This window comes from Sturnira hondurensis, unplaced genomic scaffold (genome assembly GCF_014824575.4).
Source record: "Sturnira hondurensis isolate 20B ecotype Veracruz unplaced genomic scaffold, ASM1482457v3 Scaffold0022215, whole genome shotgun sequence".
Classification (NCBI taxonomy): Eukaryota; Metazoa; Chordata; class Mammalia; order Chiroptera; family Phyllostomidae; genus Sturnira; species Sturnira hondurensis.
In genome coordinates, this window is record NW_028094846.1 from 12,634,291 (window position 1) to 12,652,626 (window position 18,336).

The window sequence follows — 18,336 nt, forward strand, 5'->3', positions numbered from 1 at the left end:
TCTTGCACAACCCAAACTGGAGACCCGGTCTACAACCTAGGCATGTGCCCTGACTGGGAATCAAACCCATGACCCTTTGGTTTGCAGGCCTGCATTCGGTCTACTGAGCCACACTAGCCAGGGCCATTTCAACATTTTTAACAGTGGACCGTCTTGTGGTATTAAGTACATTCTCATTGTTGAGCAACCATCCCCACCATCCATCTCCAGAACTTTATGCATCTTGCAAAACTGAAACTCTGTACCCGTTCAACACTGACTCCCCGCTCTCCCCTCCCCCTCTCCCGGCAGCAGCCGTCCTACTCTCTGTCTCTGTGCGTTTGACCACGCCGCGTTGCTGTGTATTCTGTGGAAGGTCCCGTGTGACATGGTCAGGATTGTAGCACAGTTGGCGTGTGTTAGTGTGTTAGCTACAGTAAAAGCACCGTTCCCTCTCCCCTCCGGTCTCCATGTCCTTCGGCCTCACCTCCCAAGTTCATGCCTAAGATCCTTCTGCCCAGTCGTTGCGCATTGCCACATTCAGTGTAGCACCCCAGCAACGGATGGCCAGTGTCCATTTGTTCGTTCATTCCTTAAATCCTTACAAAGAGAGACTAGGCACTCTCAGTGTCCTTAAGGGGCTTACGTTCTATTAGGTTGAAGCATTTAAAACAACCTGTGGTAAGAAAATAGGGACGTGTCATCAGAGGAGCTGAGACACAAGCCTGTGCCAGGGAGAAAGGTTCTCCCAGGGGGACGAGGGTGTCCACGTGGTGTTTTCTTTTGCCTTTCTTCCCAAGGCTGATGGGGCCCCGGCTCTCCCTTGACTCGCTTCTGCAGCCCTGGTTCCTCCTCTCTGGTGGATTCGAGTTGTCAGGAGGACACAGGAGCCGTAGAGCAGCGGTGGTTCCCTAACTTGGACGAGGACGCAGTGGTTCTCCTTGCCACTGCTCTCTCGCTCGCACGCTCCGCCGGCATTGGGAGGAAGCCTGAGAATTTTCTAGAGCCGCCTTCAAAGTCCTGGTGGACTCGGTTGAGCTGGATTCTGTTCTTTGCCTCGCGTGTTGTTGGAGTCTGAACTTCTCTCTTCTTTGGAAGGTTAAACAGGGAAACATTCATTTGCAGATTACAATGTTTCTTTCAAAGAAACTCCCCCAAATAGACAACCGCCCGATGCAGAGGGTAAAATAGAGCTTTTCTGCAAGACGAGTGACCACAGAAGGTGGGCGTGGCCAAGTCGTGCTTTTTGGAGATTGGCGTTGGGGGCAGGGGCGTCGCTGGGAGAGAAGTGACAGGCAGTGAATGAGCTGGGATGGGAAAGGGTCTCCTGTCCTCGTGCAGGAAGAGGCCCCTGTGCCCTGCAGAGGACCTCGGCACCGGTTTGCCCTAGGACCTGAGCCCAGGGAAGCCAACAACGGAGGCCCCTTTCACCCAATTTTTTTTTTAAAAAAGCATGAGGTCATTCCAACCCAGTCTACCCAAAACACTCCACTGGATTGTAGTTCTTCTTGACCAAATATAAAAGGGTATTTATTGGAGGAAAAAGCTCCCACTTAATTACATAAGGCCACCCTACCATGGTCGTGAACCCTGTCTCAAGCACAGAACAAGGATCCGAGTAAAGATGGCAAACAAATTTAAAATAATCATTTCCATATAATTATATACAGTGCTGCTAAATCAGCGGGGGTGGGGGGGTTGGGAACTGATTTAAACTGTTTGCCAATTTCCAGGCTATAAATACCCTCAAGAGGCTGACTTCAAACTCCCCACAGCTGCCTCTCAAAATTCCCGAATATTTAACAATTAGTTTTCGTGATAAGAGACAGCTTCCACTACCACTGGACCTCTGTGTTATCTGGCCAGTAGCACTCATGTGGTTTAAAATTTTAAATTTGAGTGGTTTCCAGAGAAGGGGAGTGGGGTCGGTGAAAGGGGTCAAGGGGGTCAAAAGGCACAAACTCCCAGGTGTAGAATGAGTAAGTCCTGGGGGTGTGGTGCACAGCCTGGTGACGAGAGTTAATAATACCGTACCACATATTTGAAAGTTGCTAACAGGGTACACTTACAAGTTCTCATCACAAGAAAAAAATTGTAACTACGTATGGTGACAGATATTAACTAGACTTTTTACAATAGTTATTTCACATTGAGCATAAGTATTGAATCACTGTGTTGTGCACCTGAAACTAATGTAATATATCCAAAAATTATATTTAAGTGCCTTTGCCAAGGCTCTCAGTGGTGACCGCTCTTACCACGTGTGCCCGGTCCCTGGATTCTCTGTTGTTTTTCATCTTTCCCCTTCCTGTTGCTTGCCTGGCCTTGACTTGCTTTTTGATCTGGGAGGTGCAGGCACTGCTTTTCAGCAATGACCACGACTCCCAGGGGTCTGCCTGTGCCTTTGACATTGGGTGTCCATCCCAGGCCTTTGTCTCGCCTTCAGGTATTGAAACATAAAGGGGGCAGTTTCAAGTTGCCTGGGCTGCCTGTACTCCCACCCTCTTTAGTTTCTATATTTGGCTTTATATATATTTTGGCTTTTTAACAAATACAAAGCAGTCATTGAAACAGGTACAAATGCAGAGTTCCGAATCCTCTTGGCCAGTAAGTCTCTGATCTTCGGCAACGTGCAAAATAGCTGCTTAACCTCCTCCTCTGTGAACGCTTGCCTGTAGTCGTCGTGGGGAGGACGGGAGTAACAGGTAACAACATCGGCAACAGTAGTAATAATTGCTGGCACATACCAGGCTCTTATCCCGTCGAGGACCCGCGCTTGGCATTTGCTCCGAACTGACCCAGTGCCCAGCAGCCCCGAGTGGGGTCTGCCGCCTGCGAGGGTGCCGCCAGTGGCACCTGTCATTTTTGTTGTTGCCATTGGTTTGTAATTATCAGAGACCGTAAGTGACAAGCAATCAAAAGCTCCGTTTCTCTGCTGTCAGATTATCACGGGAGCTTCGGTGAGATACATGCGCGTGGTCTGACGTGGACGCAAATTAAAGATGGTTATGTCTGGGCTCCAGCGGTTTATCTTCCGTAACAGTCGCTGGAAGAAGGTGTGGGGGAGGGAGAGAGGGAAGAACAGCGCGTGCAGGCCAATGTGCCGGCATAAAAACACGTTGTTTGGGGGTCGTTTTGTTTTGTCGTTAGCGTGCTTTCTACCAAATGGCTTGCACAACTGGTGTAGCATCCACGTTTGTGAGATTTTACTTCAGTACCCCATTTGAAAAATGGGATAGAGTCTCCACTGATTTTATTAAGTGTCAGCAGGAAAACTTGGATTTTGTTAAAAGATATCCTTTAAGTCATCTTTACCGAGTAAGCATTTCCACCATGTTACAGTGTATGCCAGAATGTGAGCAGGGGTTTTTTTTTTTTTGTAATTATTCTTCAGAAAAGTGGATGCAACCTTGTATCTGAACCTCATGATGTAGGATGCTCTTGTTATTTCGAAGACAAAGTTTGGGGGAAACGTAGTAGCCTCAAACACAGTCTTTAGAAGCTTATAGAGGTCTCCTGACAAAATCAGTCTTGTTGCGCAATGAGAAAAAATTCTAAGTTAGTTATTGTTTCTGTGAGTCATGTCTGCAGCCTTTGGAAAGCTACTTTGAAACAATAATAATACAGCAAGGTGGACACCACTACCGGGCAATGGTGTTTACAGCTTGGAATCAAATTTCCGAGACAGCAAACATACGACAAATCCAACTGCATTTTCTTTCAAACACATCAGAAGGGGCGAGGCCGACATCAGAAGACCCAAGGGCGTGCGTGACTCCGTGCAAACACAGGTGTCAGCTGCACCGGGAATGTCTAAATTGCTCTGTGAACTGTGAGTGTGGGGAGGCTGTTGTTTCCAAATCAACGTGATTTTCACGCATTCAGTGGTTTTAAATATGTGTAGAGGAATTAATAAGCCGTGCGTTCCAAATAGTCACCTGACAGTTTCCCCCCCCCCCCCCCCCCCCGCCCCCAGCCCTGAAGGATTCTGTGGTTCAGCTCGGCCAGACGCACCTCCATGGCTCTCGTCCGTGAAGAATGGAGCCAGGCCGGTGTCGTTCACCGAAATGCTTCAACACATCCTCACTCCACTAGATTTTCTCTCGTTGCCAGTTCCACTTTTTTCTTGGGCCTTTTACCCAGGAAAAGATTTTCACCCAAGTGGAGAGGCAAAGAACAAGGGAACAAGAAAACTGTCTCTTAAGACTTCCCTGCCTCGTAGGACCTAGAGAGAGAACAGAGCACCTGAGAACGCACATTGAGAAAGCACCTCTGGCAGACACGGAAACTGAGGCTCCTCGGATCATTCACGCACCACTCCTTTGAAAGCCTCCTAATGAAGCAGTCTCAGAGAGATCAGAAATGACGGACCGTTTGTTCTCCCCGTGTCTCCCCAGCTTGGGGCGAGACCGCCCAGGGTGCCCAGGCCCATCCTGGCCCTCATCCACAGGAAGTACTCGCCTCCCGTGCGTTCTGTATGGGCGGGTGCACGAATCTGAGGGCCCGTGGGGATAAATGAATGTGGAAAAGTACAGGAGCTTTTCTAGAAAGCTCCTCAAAGATCAGGGAGACGGGCAAATAGAGGCACTCGTGGTTATACACACCCCTTGAAGCATTTCAGGATCAGTTCTGTTTGCAAAGTTTAGCATGACGATAATACCTAGCAGCACCTTTTCTCCAAAAGGAGAATCTTTTTTTTAAAAAAAAAGTAGTGCTTATGCTTTATTGCCGAAGTACCCTATGTCGATTTTAAAGAGCTTTCAACCCTAATGTTAGCTCTCACCGACCCATCTCTTCCCAGCCTCGGGCTAAAAGTACATCAATAAGGGAACAACTCGGGGTTGGGTTCTTGCCTGTCAGGACTGTGTATAGAGGTCTAACGGCTGGCTGCGTCCATCCACATTGTGGAATAACATTGTGGAATAATCGTAGCACGAGGAATTGACGCTGGTCTCGGCTAGAAAGCCCGGGGCACTAGTGAGACATCCACATCCCTCTTTACTCCGACCTCTGCTGGGAGAGGAGGTTTCAGAGAGTGTATGGGCAGGGAGCTAAATTTAGAATCACAGGGCGAATCACAGAAGGGATATGGAAGAAATAAGAGGCAAAAGAGGAGTCCGTTCTTTCCCACCCGTCAGAAACTCATAACTCCTGTATGGGAAAACCTAAAAAGATTTCTAAAACAACACACTTTAAAAAAATCATAATATATGCCACAGAGAGTTTATGCATTTTTAAAATATATAATATGTAATAATAGGGAAAACAATGTCATACTAAGAGTTCACAGGCAGAAGGATAGAAGGTGCGTTGGGGCCACTATTGCTTCTTTTCTCCCAGCAACCCTCCCCTCCTGTGAGAGAGCCCACCCCCGCCAGAGCGGCCACACAGGAGGGGCGCTATGGTCCTGGGGCTGACCAGGAAGGCCCTCTAGCCTGCTGGGTCACAGAGTGGGAAGGATTGAATCTGGGCTTGCCACAGGGTCGTGAGAAGGTGAAACCGAGGTGACGCACTAAGATGAGAAGCGGGGAGTGAGGGGAGCCGTTGCCTGGTCCCCCGGGTGCATTCGGGCCTGAGCACACCTGTGCGGTCAGCCAGGCAACGCCCAGCCCTTCGTACAGATGTTCTCCACACCTGCACTGCTTCCCAGCCCTGAAGCTTGTTTCATCTGCTTCAGCAGGAATGCGCTTCTGCCCAGCCCTGTTTCTGCCTTAACAGCCCCGTCACCTTTGCGTTGCTGCCCAGAAAGATACCTTCGGGTGGAACATCAGCCCATCCGTTACGCATGATAGCAAGGGAGAAAAATTGTCAGCTAAGCCAAAAATTGGGCCGTCGGTCTCCACGACACCTTTTCTTCTTCCATCTCCCCTATACATTTGGTTGACCTCAAATCTTACGAATTCTCCTATTATAATTTAGCATTTGCGTTTTTCTCTGACATTTGCAATTCTTTTTCTTGTCTGTCTATTTTCCTTGTTGTTTGTCTTTTTTTTTCCTTGTTATTTCTTTCAGAATCTCTTTTGTCTTTTTTTTCTTATTGTTTCTCTCAAAGCCCAGCAAGGTGCCTGGCATGGAGTGGGCCCACAGGGTTTTCCTTGGCAACTCTCAATTCTCATCTCTATTCCCAGAGCAGCTCTCCGATTACTGACCTATCGTTGATGACCCACTCCCTGCACAACAGGCAGCCCAAGGAAGTAATGCTACTTTCATTCCCATTTCACAGGCAAGGGAACTGAGGCACAGAGGTTTCGAAACCCGCTCAGGGTCACACGGCAAGAAGCCGGCAGGGCGGCAGTGGGGGCGGCCTGACTCCAAGGTCCCAGTCTCCCACAGTCGGCTCTGCGTGCCTCCCTCCTCTTAGTTCAGCCTTTCATGGGCTCTTTTCTGGTTTTACTGGCGCAGCATCCTGCCCACCTCTCTGCGTCCATCTCTGGCATTTGCCAGAAGCTTCTAAACTCCCTCAGTTGGCCCCTTTGTTTCAAGGGAAAATCCAAACGCCCAAGCGTGAGTCCTCCCTGGTCCAGCCCCTGCCCACCTTGTCACTGTATGGCATTTTTCACCACTGTGTTACATCCCTCCTGGCACCCCAGGCTCTCTTTGGCTGTACCCGGTTCTCAGTGAGTGCCCTGTTCTCTCCTGTTCTGCCAGGGTCCTCGTTCCTCCCCTCCCTGCAGCCCTGCCCGGTCCCTTCTCCAGGCCGTGCCCTTGACCTTCTTATCAGAGTGAGGTGTCATCCATCAGGAGCACACCCACCCCACGTACTGCTATCGTTTAGAAACCTCTGTTCGCCTTCCTCTTTATTTCTTAGTGGACCAGGATTATATCTCGGATCTTCCCGTAGCAACCTCTGGCACTTGAGTTACCATTAAACAGTGATTTAGTGACGGATGGGCCCGTAGGTTTCTCTGCTGTGGTTTCCCACTGTGACTGGGGTGAGCAGAGCCCCCTTGCCCACCGGACACAGAGCAGGCACAGGAGATAAACTTGTCCGTGGTTGAACTACGATATCCGGGGTTGTTTTCGTTGCCACATAACCCACCCTGTCCTGATAACAAACATTTTGGGCAAGAATTGAATATGGTTCCTCCAAATGGGCTAATTCTCTTGGGTGTGTATACGTTACTCTTCCCAAAAACTTGGATACTGTCATCATCTTGTTGACAATAGTCTTAACTCCTAGCTCTAAGTGTAATTTCTAACAACATTATAACTTCCTCCTTTCAATTAATGGCATAGTGCCCTAAAGACTTTGCTCGAGTACACAATTAAATCTGTTCTGAGTAATTTCTTACATCGCTGTTTACTTTAAGATGATTTTAAATGTTTCCAATCTGCCTGGAGAAGCAACTACATGGAAAAATATTGGGGGTTTTAAAACAGATTTACCCCACTTAACATTTGCTGGATATAAAATGAGGTGCGTGGATGCATTTTGCAGGAAAAAGAATGTCCATAACCTGGAGACTTTTCTCGCCAACTTCATCCCTACTAAATAATTCTAGCACAACACCGCTAATTCGAATCCTCTCGTTGGGCGGGCAGGTACGTCAACATTTGCATCTGGTGGCGTGGGCCTTGCCGTTTGCTAACCATCCGAATTCTCACGGAGTGAGGATGGCTCAGCTCATCAGCATCGTTCGACAGACGGAAGATAAAATCCCCTTATGTTGGAAGGAGGCAGTGTCCTCTTGCGTTGATACCACTCCGGAGATCCCGAGTACAGCATCAGATGAGCTTGTTTCTTTACAGTACCCTCTGGGGGTCCCTCCCCCAAGCTGGCATGATTACTCATTTGTTCTCTAGCTCCGCCTGTTCCTGGGTTTTAAATATGCATGTGCCCCCTAAGTCTCCTAATTCTCATTAATAAATGACCTATTCTAGTCTTCACGTCCTTTCCGAAACGCAGTGGTCCCCATGTAACCCAAAACACAGCCTGTGTGGAGGGCGGGATGCTTTGAGAGTTTCTCTTTGGTGCTTTTGTGTCCCCTCCCTGGGCAGAGACCTCATTAGCAGTCTCGGGAGCTATTGTCCCCGCCCCCTCTTCTTCTCTGTAGGCCTCCGGCTTCCTGCATTTATCCGGCCCCTGGGATTTCTTTATACCGCTGGGCCCAGAGAAAGAAAATGAGGTCTCTCCCACACTTCCAACCCAGAACCAACGCAGGGACCCTCCCAGGGAGGCCGCTGCCTGGGTCCTTTCAGACTCAGAGAAACAAGGCAGACAAAGAAGTGACAGGGAGAAGGCGGTTTCACCCCTTGCCAACAGGGAGGGGACGTTCGAGGGGATTTTTTAGAGAAGCTATCTTGGCATCCCGACTTGCCCTTGGGGAGACGCCCCCCAGGGGCTGGAAAGCAGCAGCGTAAATACAGACGGTCTGACTGTCTCTGCCATCAGAGGAACTAGGGAGGGAGGGACTAGTTTACTCTCGACTCTAACCAGCGTGTTCTGTTCATAACGAAGGAAAATGACTCTGAGCAAAGGAATACACCGGTTGAAATACACCTGTCCCTACCCGACGTTAGTTTGCAAGCCCTTTGGAGAAATGGAGGCTCTTTTCAGCTGATGGAGCCCCTGGGGGTGAACGAATTCAGGGGAATTCTGCTCGGCTCGGCCTCTCTGCTGACCCCAAGGCAGCTCACAGAACCCCAGGGCTGGGTGGGCGGAAAACCAGCTGGGGGATCCTAAGCACGAATGTATCTTTTCTCTGCCTTAGACGTTCTCAAACTTTTTTTTTTTTGAGTTGAGGTCACTTGGGCCTCCTGTCAGGAATGCAGATTCCTGGGCCTCGGTCCCAGAGATGCACACTCAGCCTGGGGATCTGCATTTTAACACACTTCCAGGTGATTCCAATGCCGGTAGGAATGGATCACGAGAAACTCTCCTCCCTGAGTCTGCGATGCCTCACACCTATAACAAAGACAAAATAATGTTGAATGCAAACGTGATTGACAAATAAAATAGTAACAACATGTACAATCATAATACCACGAATATTTGTATAACTATATAAATAATTAATAAAATGTTGACCTTTCACCAAAAAAAAAAAAACTGCTTGCAAACTGCCTGCCGAGGGTCTTTCAGTGGCTTCAACTTAGTCTTCCTTGCCCCTGGTTTATTTTAGGTACTTCATTTGTAAGTGTCAAATACCATTAAGATAGTTTTGTCTTGCCAAGGGAGACAAACTCTTAGTTGCCTCTTCCATCACCTCCCAGTTGAATTCCCCGTTTCTGTTCCCAGTGCGCCCAGACGTGGCCGGGCACAACCCCTCCATTGGCCCTGCTCCATCGGGGGCCCCATCAGCTTCCTTCTTCCTCCGGCCCTTCCTGCTCTTGTTTGTTCGCTTCCTTGTGTTTTTTGAGACATCTCCTTAAACCTCCCCTCCCCCCAGTAAACACCCAGCGTAGAAGTTAAATGGCGTCTATAAGCAAATACAGAACTGACTTACTGGTGCAAAGGCAGCTCACCGGCAGGCATGTGAATGCCCCGTGTAGCAGGACGCTAGGTGTTCTGAAGGATACAAGGAAATGCAAGAACCAGTCCAAGTCACATTTTTAAAATAAAACCCACAAGGAGACAGACACCCACTTGAATGACAATAATCGAGCCCTGGCCGGGATGTGGAGAAGCAAGAACCACCTGCAGTACTGGTGGGGATATGTAAAATGATGCGGCCACTTTGGAAAATAGTTGGGTGACATCTTGAGTATTTGTACTTAAGATGTCACTATACACTGACCATACAATCTCGCAGTTCCACTCCTAGGCATCTGCCTGAGAGAAATGAAAATGCACGTCCTCACAGAGACCTGTATGAATACGGTCATAGCAGCGTGGCTCATAACAGCCACAAACTAGACACTTTCCGGAGGAATAAATGGATAAACAAAATGTGGGGTAGCCATACACTGGAGTATTATTTAGCACGGGCGATAAGTGAAGTACTGAAACGTGCTGCAGGGTGGAGAAACCTCAGAAACGTTATGCTACGTGCAAAAGGCCCGGCTGTGTGTTATTCCAGTTACATGAATCCAGGGAAGCAAACCTGTGTGTGAGCAGAAAGCAGGCTGTGGTTTCCTGGGACGGTGGCTGAGAGCAAGAGAGAACTGCAGACAGATCGGAGGAAATGATTTGGGATGAAAGAATTTTTCTAAAGCTGGACTGGGGTGATAGTTGCAGAGCTCTAGAAATGGACTAAAATTTATAATTTAGTGAATAGTGGATGACAGGGCCAGGCCCGTAAATCGGGCACCAAGGTGAAGCGAGGATGTGGGCGTTGGCATTTCCGGTTGTTCTCCTACCTGCTTTGTAAGAAATTAGGGAGGTCGCTGGTTGTCCCCGACTAGACCGGAAGAGAAAACAAATCTAGATTTCATGCTTTACAGGTCCATAAAAACATTCCTGTCTAGTGTGAGGAAAGGAAGGTAAGACAGGCTGCAAAGGGATCGCAATGATTCTTTCTTTTCCTAGAAAACCACGCCCTTACCCTATGTTTTGGAATGCTAATGTTCTACCGATAAGCTCATGTTTCACGCTCAGTAGCAAACCACCACCAGAATGTATACGTCATTGGAATTTCATTGATGTAAGTGGCTTTTGTGGGCCTAGGAGAAATCTGAACTCAAAAGTGTTCCTTTTGGGACTGTCGCTTTGCAAGTGGTGAGGAGGGTGGGTTGGCCCACAGATGTTCTGTTTCTCCCCTTAGCTGGGTCTTTAATTATCATCTCACCTCTGGTTCCTTGAGGGTATGGTTAGCTCTTCAATTGCTGTAGAATAGTCTTTTCTTTCATTTAGGGGTATGTTTGGTGAGCAAAGAACAAAGCACTTTGAATGTATTTTTTTAAAAAAAAATAATGTCTATAGCCCTGACTGGCGTGGCTCAGTTGGTTGGGTGTTGTCCCTTGAAGCAAAATATTTGCTGGTTCAATTCCCCGTCAGGGCACATGCCTGTGTGGTGGGGTTTGGTCCCCAATCAGGGCACATTCAAGAGGCAACTGATCAATGTTTCTCTCTCACATCGATGTTTCTCTCCCACCCCTTCCCTTCTCTCTCTCTTTAAAAAAATTAATTTAATTTAAATCAAAATAAAAGATGACGTCTAAAAATACAGAGTAATAGTATTACCGTTACTGATACATCAGTATTTTTAAGATTTGAGGATGTTTCTCTCCCATCTGGCTGGCTTCCTGGGAATAAGAAATCAGATTAGGCTGATAGCCAAAAAGGGCCTCTTGAACACAGGCTAATGTTGAATATTATTAATTCTATTGAATTCAGTCCCAATGTTTGTAGTGGGTGGAAAACAGTCGTCGTTCTTACCCCTCCTCTCGCCTCCGTCACAGCCGCAACCTTGTGCAAATTTTAGGAGTCGGTGAGCACAGTCATGTGTTCACAGTCGATGACACACCCGGTCAGCCAGCCTGGGGGAGGCATCAGGGGCCGTGGCTGTGCTTCTCTGCTCTTTCTGACACTAGAGTCTTCTGTTCTTTGATTCCTGCTGTTTTTAGTCACTCAACCTGAAAATCAGATATTAACGACACATCATTTTCTACACAGAGCTGCGTCACAGACAGATTTCTTATAAAGCAAATTTCTCTCTTCGTGACCACCTTTGGTGGTTCTACCCAGACAGTGAAGCATCTTTGCGAGGACTTCTGTCCTCGGGGAGTGACCGGCTGCGGAGGGTCCCAAACACACAGAGCGCTTCTGGGATGGGAACTTCGTGCGATGGTTGAACTGCCGGTTCTCGCCTCATCTTTTACGTGTGTATGTTTATGTGTTTCAGGAAAAAAGTGCCAGTTCAAATGCAAGACTTAAAACCAGTAAAGAGATTCCGGGATTAGTTCATCAACCCAGAGCAAAGTAAGTCCTAGTGCCTATTTTTATATTGTTTTTAAAGCTGAAACTATTTCCTCAGTAAATTCCAATGTGCTTACCAGATAGTCAAGACTTCTTGTAAAGCGTCAGTGATTACGACCAAGGGGGGTTCGGTGCCACGGAGCAGACTAGGGAGCCCCAGGCAGCCCCACGGTGTATGACAGAGCAGGCATTTACATGACCAGGGAGAAGAAACTAAAGGGGAGTATCTTTATGGCTGAGGGGTAAGAAAAACAGTTTAAATAAATCACAAAGGATATAGATCTTAAGGAAAATGATTCATTATTTCGGCCCCATTAAAATTTAGAACTGTTTAGCAAAACATACTGTAGGAAAGTAAAAGCCACACAATGATGGAATCATTCGTGACACGTACAACTGACAGTATTTGGATTTGCGGACGATATAAAGGATTTCTACAAATCAGTGAGTGAAAGACAGAGAGCTCACAGAAAAACAGGCTAAAATCGTGAACAACCATTTCACCAATGAGGAAACAGGAATGGCTGGTGCACGTGAGAGAAATGACACTTCACACCCCAAGATTAGCAAAACTTTAGGAGTCTGACAATACAGAAGCACGCATCGTGATGTAGAACACGGGCACCTTTAGCGCCCGCGGGTGGGAATCGGAATTGGTCCAGTTGCTTTGGAAAACAGCTTGCGGTACCTAGTAGCTTTGTACCTGCACGTACCTTCCCCCCACAGCTTCACTCTCGGGTACACAAAGCCTCGCATGGGCGCACCTGCATAGGTAACCATAGCAGCATTCTGTTTGTGCGCTCTTGAAGCCCTTGGAGGTAAAACCCGAATGTCCATCAAAAGTATAACATCTAACAAAAAATAGGGCACATTCTTAAGATAGGAGTGGTACTTATCAGTGACCGTGAACGACCTATAGCCACACACGTCAAGGTGAAGGGATCTCACGATGTAAGGTTGAAGCACTAAAGCAGGTAGTCGTACCGGCCTACATACAGTGTCATTCACATGAAGTTCGGAACCAGGCGGAACTAAGCACTATGTTATGTATCTGTCTACAGTAAATAACAAAGGCAAGCGAGGAGACGGCAAGGTGTTAAATTGGGAATAGTGGTTCTTTCTGATGGCATGGGAGGGGGGGGGACTGTGGGTGCTGTTTCCTAATCTCGTGGGTTACCGGGGTGTCCCTTCATTATCATGTAAAAACGGACAAATAGCATTTTATGTTTTCTTTACTCTGTGTTATGTCTTTCACAATCAAAAAGTTAGAGAGAATAATGAGTCGTTTCCTACGTTGCTCTAGAACTGAATCTGCCTTGGTCTGGCGACAAAATGGATTTTTTGTGTGATGTTGAAGCCACCTCCCCTTTCTTCAAAGAGGCTACAAGTCTCTTGGCGGTGTTCCCCTTAAATATTAGCAACCCCCCTGGGGCTCCGGATCACACAATTGCCACCATCACCCCGCTCCAAAATAAATTGGACCGTTACATACAGGGTCCCACAAGTCAGAATCGTAAGTAGAAGTTGCGTTGGTCTCTGGTTCCTCCCAGGAAGTGGAGAGAGAAATAACCTCGTTCAGGACCAGGTTAACCTGGCTCAGCGTCTGTGGCATTGCTTCGGCCACGGCTGCTGTGAGACAGGGATTCTGACTTTGCAGGGAGTGCTGCACAAGCTCGGGGGTTTGGTTCTTCACTCTCAAAGAAAACGAGACAGTTCAAGATCCACTTGTCATTTCTAATGTCAGTGTATTGACCGGGCCCATGTTAGCGCCCTTGGGTGAGTGTGATGCTCTCTCCAATCACAGCCCTTCCAGTTTACTTCCCTGGTAATCTCTTTTCTCTACACGAACTTCATCTGCCTTCCGGAACAGCAGATATCGGATGACAGGACCTAATTATCTTTCCATCCCAGTTACTGGATTCGAGCTATTTTTAAATGCTTCCCTTATCTCTTGAGTTCTTGGCGGAGACTGGACTAAGGAGAAGGGACTGGACTAAGGAGAAGGTCTTTGCCTTCAGAGTGCATGCTGACTCCACTTGCACACACCGAAGCAGAACACTTTGCAAAGTGACGTGGGCTGACCATCGGGGAATTTGATTAAATTGGCTCATGTTTTTACTTTAAAATTACGAAGAAAAAGCCTCACCCAGCAGCATGCTTCTGTGTGTGTGTGTGTATGTGTGTGTCCTGTAAACTGTGAGTCAGAACATCGGGTTCCTGGAATTCAACTCAGAAATCCTTCTGAGGGGCCAGAGAAGAGTTTGACTTTTCTTGCCTGCTGATTCACGGGATCAAGGAAACTCTTCTTCATTATGCCGTTGTATAAAAGAAGACAATGAGTTGTGCTTCCCCGTGAGTGGAAGGACGGTCTCGGACCAGACAATGGGACAAAGGCAGATGATTCTCACGCCTTCGTTTGCTCCAATGTGTGGGGCACATTCTTAGGGCCTTTGTGATCTCAGACAAGTGACCTAAGGTCTCTGAGCTTCAGTGTTCTCAGAGGAAAATGAAAACCAGATAGGCAGATAGGGCTGGGGGGAACAAGAAATAACAACATGCTCCCAGTGCTCATCGCAATGGCTTGGTAAGGACGCCTTCATCATAGAAACCACCCAATGCCCTCGAACCAGAAGTTGGGAAAAATAAACTGCACTGTATTCACACAGTGGGATGTGCCAAGTCATGATAAATCACCTCATTGAAAGTGAATACGTAAATTAGTTAAAATGAATGTACCGGAGCCGTGCACAGGGCCGGATGGGCCTGGCAAATGCCACACCGGAAGGGGTCAGTGAGCCCTGGAAGATCACGCGCAGCGGGACCCTCTCTGTAAAAAGTTACTGCAACTGAATAAGCCACGGTGGGAGGTCAGTTAGCTCCAGGTTGTTGGCAAGGTCCCGGCTTTTGGTTTTTGTTTTGTTTTCATGGGCGCTCACAAAATCAATGAGCTAAAAAGTGAGCGTGCACCACGCACGAACTACAAGCAAGGGTGTGTCATGTTGTGGGGATTAGGCGTAACCCCACTTCCCTGGGGTCCAACTGAAAAATAATCATGATGATGGTGAAGAAATAAGTGTGTGGGGGCCAAGATTTGCCAGGAACCCAGTGAATAATTAAATGTCATTTTTGCAGCTGACGTTATCAGGGAATCAAGGCCTTGCCTTCTCATACTTTGCTGGCTTGAGGTTTGTTTTTTTTTTTTAATTCGGAAACTTTTTTTAAGTCATGGAACATAACAGCTGCATCGTATCTTTCAGCTCTGAAGCCCATTGGGCCCACCTTCTGATCATCCGCTTACTTGTCCACAAGGCTCAGTTATCATCTTTAGTGTCATGAAGCAGAGAAGTACCAGAAGGAGAGCCCCTGCTGGCTGCGGGTTAACTCACACGAGCTTTGCCGTCGCAGACCAGGGGCCCCAGCAAGCCCTCCACATGGGGGCGCTGGCGTTTTCCAGGTGGAGTTGCAGTCCTTACAGAGAAACAGGATTGCCGAAATTGTTAAGCCTCATTAGTCAAATCAGGCACCAGCATGCAGGCTTTCATAAGGGACTTTTAGATGAATTCATCCAATTTAGCATCAAGTTCGCTTTATAAACGAAATCACAAAGAATTCCATTTTTCCCTCCCAACATCTTGAGGAGAGATAGAAGGCCAGTGCGCTCCTTCTCCTCCTGGCTGCCTGCTCACGGTCTTCAAATTGCGCATTAGGAAGCGTTTTGGAATCGAGCTGTTAGCTAGGCGTCGAGGGACTGCTTCTCACCGTGCAGTTTCTACTTTTCAGCGTAAAAACTAGTATTCATGCCACTGTGTTGACGAGGTTCCCACGTGAGAAGAAGACATTTTTCTGAGCAGGAGTCCATCCGTGTGAGCTGTTTTATCTCATCAGAGTAAATGGTCTGCCTCTGCCCTACAGGAGAGACTTCAGGACTTCTCTCTGAAACGAACTTATGGGAACAAGCCGAGGAAGCCTCCTGATTTGGGGGTACCTCATCCCTAGGATGACGCCCAGATAACAGGGTCCTCGTGCGGGCATCTGTGCCGCCTGCTGGTGCCTGCCTCCCCTCCAGGGACAGCAGTGTGTGGGAAAGAGCCCGTGTGCGCATCAGGATTTGATGATAAATGAGTCACCTTTTTCCCACGCAGCCTCCTAACACAGTCCAGGAGCTGCATTGCCAGGGGGCAGGGCAGTGAACCAGCCTGGCGCGTGGCTCTTCCTGGTGGGTTTTGAAATGAGGCAGGAGCACGCCTGGTGGCTGGAACGCCCGCAGACGAGGAAAAATCAGACAGCGTTTCTGTATCGGGGGCGGGGAGCGGGTGTGAGGGTAGAGATTCACCCGACGGAAGGCGGGCTGGGGGCTACCGTTTGTTTCTCAAAGGGCACACGTGGACAGGGAGATGCTCGCTCGCTTCCTGACTTGAACCTCAGCCCCAGAGTAAGGTTCGTGCTTTAGTGCAGGATCCAGGTGGGGTTGAAAATACACGGTCTTGTCTAATTAATTCTGGGTTGTGTGGCTTTTGTCCCGTTGGTTTTAATCGAGGGTTACCTGTTTTGTCTTGTATGCAAATGGCTACAAAGTATGTATTAAACCACACAGAGCTGAAAACGCTGAGGTTTTGGCTTTGGGTTTTGCTTTACCATCTTGGGGTGGTCACCCTCTCCTTTGGCCCCACGCCCTTGACATGGACCCCTGAGCCTGGACATTGTTGACCCTGGGATGGCAGACACATTTGGAGAGGCCCTTTTACCTGACACTTGCCCTTTGTCCGACTACTGCCCTTTGTCTGACTAATGTGCGTATGTTGAGTATTAACCACACATCCTCGTTTTCGGTTGTGACAATTCCAGAAAGAGTTAATGGAAGTCAGTCGCCGTCAGAGAATGTGAGTGTGGGCCGCCCCTCGGACCCGCCCCTGGGCTTACAGATGAGGCGTCAGCAGTCTGTGCCTCCCCCCTGCGGAGAGACGGCGCTGCCCTCTGAGGTCATGGCTCACATACATTTAAGTGGAGACCATGAGATCAATTAATGTTACATTTATTGCCTTCCTGGTATATGCAGAGTAATATATGCTAAAAAGCTTAGCACGAAAGCTCTTACAATGAACATCAAATCCTAAACATGCTGTTTTTATGAGGTCTCTTGGGATTTCCAAGGGAAAGTAACATATATGTGGTTAGGTATACATTAAGAGATCTGTGTCATCCTGCCTTTCTGCTCTGGCGCCCAGCGCTGTCCAGCAGCCTTATCTGCGGAGAGCTTGGCCAGTATCAGGAGAGATTCCCGAAACCTGTCTCAGCAGCCACAGTGGGTGCCAGACTGTTCGTGTCCCGGCGCACAACACCAAGTCCCCCAGCTTCCCCCCGGAGCCTGTTTACACAGCTGTAGACACGGCTCTAACAACCCGGCCACACTGGTTCCAAGCATAGAGTAGAGGCAGCAACTGGGAAGAAAACCGAAAGAGGGCTGGTACCTCCTCCGACAAGAAGAAACGAGGGAAAAGCTCAAACTCCGGCGAAGAACACAAGCCGGGCGTTCAGGGCCATTGTGCTTAAAGACAGTTCTCCGGGTTTCCCAGAAGTCTGTGGTGATTTAAGACCCTGGAAGTGGCTGCCCGTCATGAAGTGGAAGTTAAGTAGCATTTGTGACAGAGCCTCTGTGAGAGAGGGTGCAGTTTAGCAGCCTTGCATCCAAAGTGGCTCAAATAAAAAACGTTTGCCGCTGAACGTAAAACCGTAAGGAGTCTGGGAGAACTCAACTGTGCGGGATGGCTTTTCTGCCCAGCCAGAGTCAGAGGAGACTGTTTGAACTCTCATCATCCCAGATCCCGCCCTGCCTTCCTAACCTGCGGGAACACAGCCTGTCTCTGAAGCAGAGCAGAGACCTCGCGTCAGCGACCACGTGACGGAGGCAGATCTGCGTGGCCTGAGTAGTTGTGCTTTATGCCCATGGACGCGGATCGTAGCCCAGGTGGGCTTACTGTTTGCCTTTGACGTCAGAGCTGATGTCAGCGTGCCCCCAGATTTTAAATCTCCGTGCTGCACGCAGGGGGAAGCCTCCTGGGAGCCCCACTGTCTGCCATGGGAGGGCTGGAGGGTTTAGGGTCGCTTGTGTCGCTGTCTGTGAGCCCTAAAGGATGAGGCGCCGTGCTGAGGGCTATTCACCATGTCCAGACTTGGAGGGAAGAAGCGGTTCCAGAGCCACTCTCCCCACCCGCCCCCCGCAGCCACAACAGTGAATAGACACTAACAGTAGGCGGAAGGAGCACTGTGTAGTGTGTCCCTCAGCCCAGCACCCTGAACCTCCCTGGGACCCACAACTACGTGCTAGGTAGACACTACAGTCTCAAAACCATTCCACCCCGAGGCCCCTTCCTCCTGCCGAGCTTCCCATCAGTGCGCTTCCCTGCTCTCCTTACCCGTGTGGCCACGTTCACCTCCCCATGTATGCTGTTAGTGGGGTGGAACAGGCACAGACACAGGGCAGTGCTACCCAGACCTGCCTC

General features: G+C 48.6%; 1 protein-coding gene across 1 annotated transcript in view; it reads left to right on the plus strand.

The window, feature by feature from the left end:
* Positions 1 to 18,336, plus strand: part of CUNH1orf21 (chromosome unknown C1orf21 homolog) — a 116,173-nt gene that overhangs the window by 77,545 nt on the left and 20,292 nt on the right. Inside the window, exon 3 of the mRNA XM_037034871.1 lies at positions 11,763 to 11,839. Within this exon, the coding sequence (XP_036890766.1) occupies positions 11,763 to 11,839 (77 nt within the window). The remainder of the gene's footprint in view (positions 1 to 11,762; positions 11,840 to 18,336) is intronic.